This window comes from Aplysia californica, unplaced genomic scaffold (assembly GCF_000002075.1).
Source record: "Aplysia californica isolate F4 #8 unplaced genomic scaffold, AplCal3.0 scaffold00116, whole genome shotgun sequence".
NCBI lineage: Eukaryota > Metazoa > Mollusca > Gastropoda > Aplysiida > Aplysiidae > Aplysia > Aplysia californica.
Genome location: NW_004797386.1, coordinates 590,886 through 594,308, shown reverse-complemented (window position 1 = coordinate 594,308; position 3,423 = coordinate 590,886). Strand labels below are relative to the sequence as shown.

General features: G+C 38.9%; 1 protein-coding gene across 1 annotated transcript in view; it reads right to left on the bottom strand.

Moving 5' to 3' along the window:
- LOC101847814 overlaps positions 1-3,423 on the bottom strand; it is a gene marked incomplete at both ends in the record, with an annotated part of 13,491 nt that overhangs the window by 6,626 nt on the left and 3,442 nt on the right. The window contains 1 exon segment of the mRNA XM_035969100.1: positions 363-415. Within this exon segment, the coding sequence (XP_035824993.1) occupies positions 363-415 (53 nt within the window).

The window sequence follows — 3,423 nt, the reverse complement described above, 5'->3', positions numbered from 1 at the left end:
CACACACACACACACACACACACACACACAGAGATTCTCACTTACACAAACACACTCAGGCTAAAAATAGTTTAGAGAAATACACGTTCTTGAATAACAATAAACTTATTATGAAGGTTTCAGATTGTAGATAGTAAACTAATTCCAAGACAGACTGACAGACCGACAGCCAGCCAGCCAGCCAGACAGACAGACAGACAGCCAGACAGACAGCCAGACAGACAGACAGACAGACAGATAAACAGACAGACAGATGGACGGACAGATAGACAGACAGACTGGCCGAAAAAACAAAACGGAGAAAAACACACCGCAATTGATTAATTAAAGACTGAGCAGAAAACAATACCATTAAAACTTACATTATAACTTCTGAAATCAGCCAGAAGAATAATCTTGTAATCAGACGGAGAGGCTGAAAAATTAAAAATAAATTCATGAAGTTTGTTATTACGTTTATTGAATGTGGAGAAAATGGCCGAAGATATTCGAGACGTCTCCGGCGAGCACCCAAAACTATTCGGAGACGTACTCCCGCACACAGATGGACTGCTTTGGGGGGTCAAACTGCGTATTGTTTGCTGCAGAACACACATATAGCCGCTAAAACTGTCGCAAATAAATTATTTTCAAGAAATTTCAAACCTAATTGCAAAATATAAAATTATAGATTACACCAGGGTGGCATGCCCCCCTGTGACCACCAAGATTTTTTTTACTTGGTCTAGAGGCCCAACGCATTTTGATTGGTCTATCTCCGTCAGTCACGTCTCCGAATAGATACTGCGGGAGAAAATTAAAACGTCATACTAATATGCTAACATTACTAAAACGCAATCCCACATCATTACTCATCACCACCATTATTAAAATTTCTAAAATCATCATTGCTCTCAGATCCTTGACTTACATCTATAATCCTTCAATCTCTATCTGTAACAGTTACATATCATACCAAGTATTACGTAATACACTATTAGTATTAGTCTCTAGCATACGCACTTTTTTCTACTAATCAAAATATGGCGTCAGTCTCACATAAATGGGATAGGGATAAAAAATAAAAAAAATAAAAAAACATGCCGATAGCGGTAAACATTACCATTAACCTCCAAGCAATAATACAACAATATTATAATAGCCTAGAGTACATGGGCGCTCATTTTCCTTAGTGGGTACAACATATTTCCTACCAATTGAAAATTTTAAGTGTGTCCCATGCGATCATATGCAGTTTTGAGCGCCGTAAAAAGCTTACCAAAATAATACCCCCTAAAAAACAATATCATTATAATATCTTAGAGTGCATGTGTGCTCCATTTCCTTAGTTGGTACAATGCTGGACAGTGATGAGGTGTATGGCTCCAGTTCGAATCCCAGACTAGATATTTTTGAACGTGGGTCGTTTCGTGGAGTTGCAAGGCTCTCAGCCCATTTGGCTTGCTCCGATCTGAGACGGACGTTAACTCATTCGCTACGTATTATTTTTGGCTTGTGGACGAATTTTTTTTTTGGAGGGCGAATGAGATGATGACTAGTGGGCAGTTAAAAGGTCTTTGGTGCCATAAATTCAAATAAATATCAACGTATTATATACCAATATTTTCAGTATGGTTTGTAGAATACATCTGTAATGTTTATCTATGTATTTTTCAACTTTGGTGCCTGCAAGAGGCGAATATGCAACACAATTTTGATTGGATGCGGATAAAATTTGAAAATAAAAAATTAATAATCTTTGGTTAAACTAAAAAAATATGTTTGCACCTAGTCAAATGATACATCAAAATAACCATAAATGAATATGGAACTGGAAAATATTGAAAAGTTTGCAGTTATTTACATACTTTCCATAATATTTGTACATTTGGATCATAACATCCGATATTGAAAAAAATATTTTGACAATTTAGATCTAGATATCTAGATCTAGATCTAGAATCTAGACCTAGATCTAGATCTGGCACTAAAAAAATTGATTTCTTAATAACAGTGCATTGGCAATAAGAATCCAATTGTATCAATATTATTAAAAAAAGAGTCCTACACTTCTTTAGTGGGCGAAATAATTATAGATTGTATTGAGTAAAATTACTAAGACTGGTGTCCGGGCTATAATTTTGGCATCGCGATAAAACAAAATCGAATCAACTACGAAATCGCGTGTCAAAACTGAATCTAAACTTCCGATTTTCACTGGAAATGCTTGACCCGGAAGTCAACATTATATTATGACCTTTATTTTAACATGGGTATGTGGATTGGAATAGAATCTAAGCTAAAATTGAAGATTGGTTATCCAGCCGCCGGGGGCGGCTTAGCGTACTGAAGGCACTTTAGCCGCGCAGCTCCCCCACGGCTCGGCGTAGCGAATGAGTTACATTACTTGAATTACTTGAATGTAGAACTGGGGTCTTAAAATAGGAAGACGGGGTGCTCCATGCTTCCTCGCCCGTCTTCATGAGGGTCGATTTCAGTGTGGGCAGGCTGATTGTCTCCATCATCAGCTGGTTGTTGTAGCGTCTAATGGGGTCACGCAGCCTACTCCTCCTACCTTCACCTGGTTGTACTGCTTTCGCTTTCACAACCCTCTTAAACGTTAAATTCGAAGAAAAAGAAACGCTTGACTTGTCTTACTTTTACTTTTTCATTCTCTGTTGCCATTACGCGTCGAGGGGAGATGCAGTTTTCTATGGTAGGCCAGCTCTGCAGCTCTTTAAGTTGAAATATTATGTTTCTCAGGGTTTCCTTGACACCGTCGATCCACCTTTAGCGTGGTCTTCCTCTTCCTTTATAGCCTGAGTGCTTGTTGTTGTTGGCTCTCGAGGCTGGCTGCTCAGGTGACATACGTAACAGGTGGCCAAACCATTCTATTCTCTGTCTGCCTATGTAATGCAGGCAGGACTCAATGCCGATAGCTGCTCTAACTTCTTCATTTCTCTGCTTGTCTCGTCTTGTGATGTTAAGGGTTTTGCGGAGACATTTCATTTCGAATCGGGTGACTTTGCTTTCATGAGTTTTTACTTAAAGTCCAGGTCTGGCACTGGAAGCATAATGTTGGTATGAATATTGGGGTGATAAGCTGTTTCTTTGTGACCTTGGAGATGTTAGGATGAGATAGGAGGGGTGCGAGCTGGTAGGTGGCAGCGTTGGCTTTTTGAGTTCACATTTCTTTTTCTCTGTCTATGTAATCAATTATTACTAGACGACACGTCAAAAGTTTCTTTACCCATTCTAACAACTAGTTATTAACTTATGGAATGCAATAAGGGGAATCTGGATATCCGGATCCATTAATAGTATCAAAACGGCAGCGTTACCTCCCCCTATAAACGAAAATCTAGCTTTACTCAGATGGAGCGAACAGATACAATTGTATTATAATTGTCTATAACGGAACCACCAGTCAGCCGCCACCTCCAC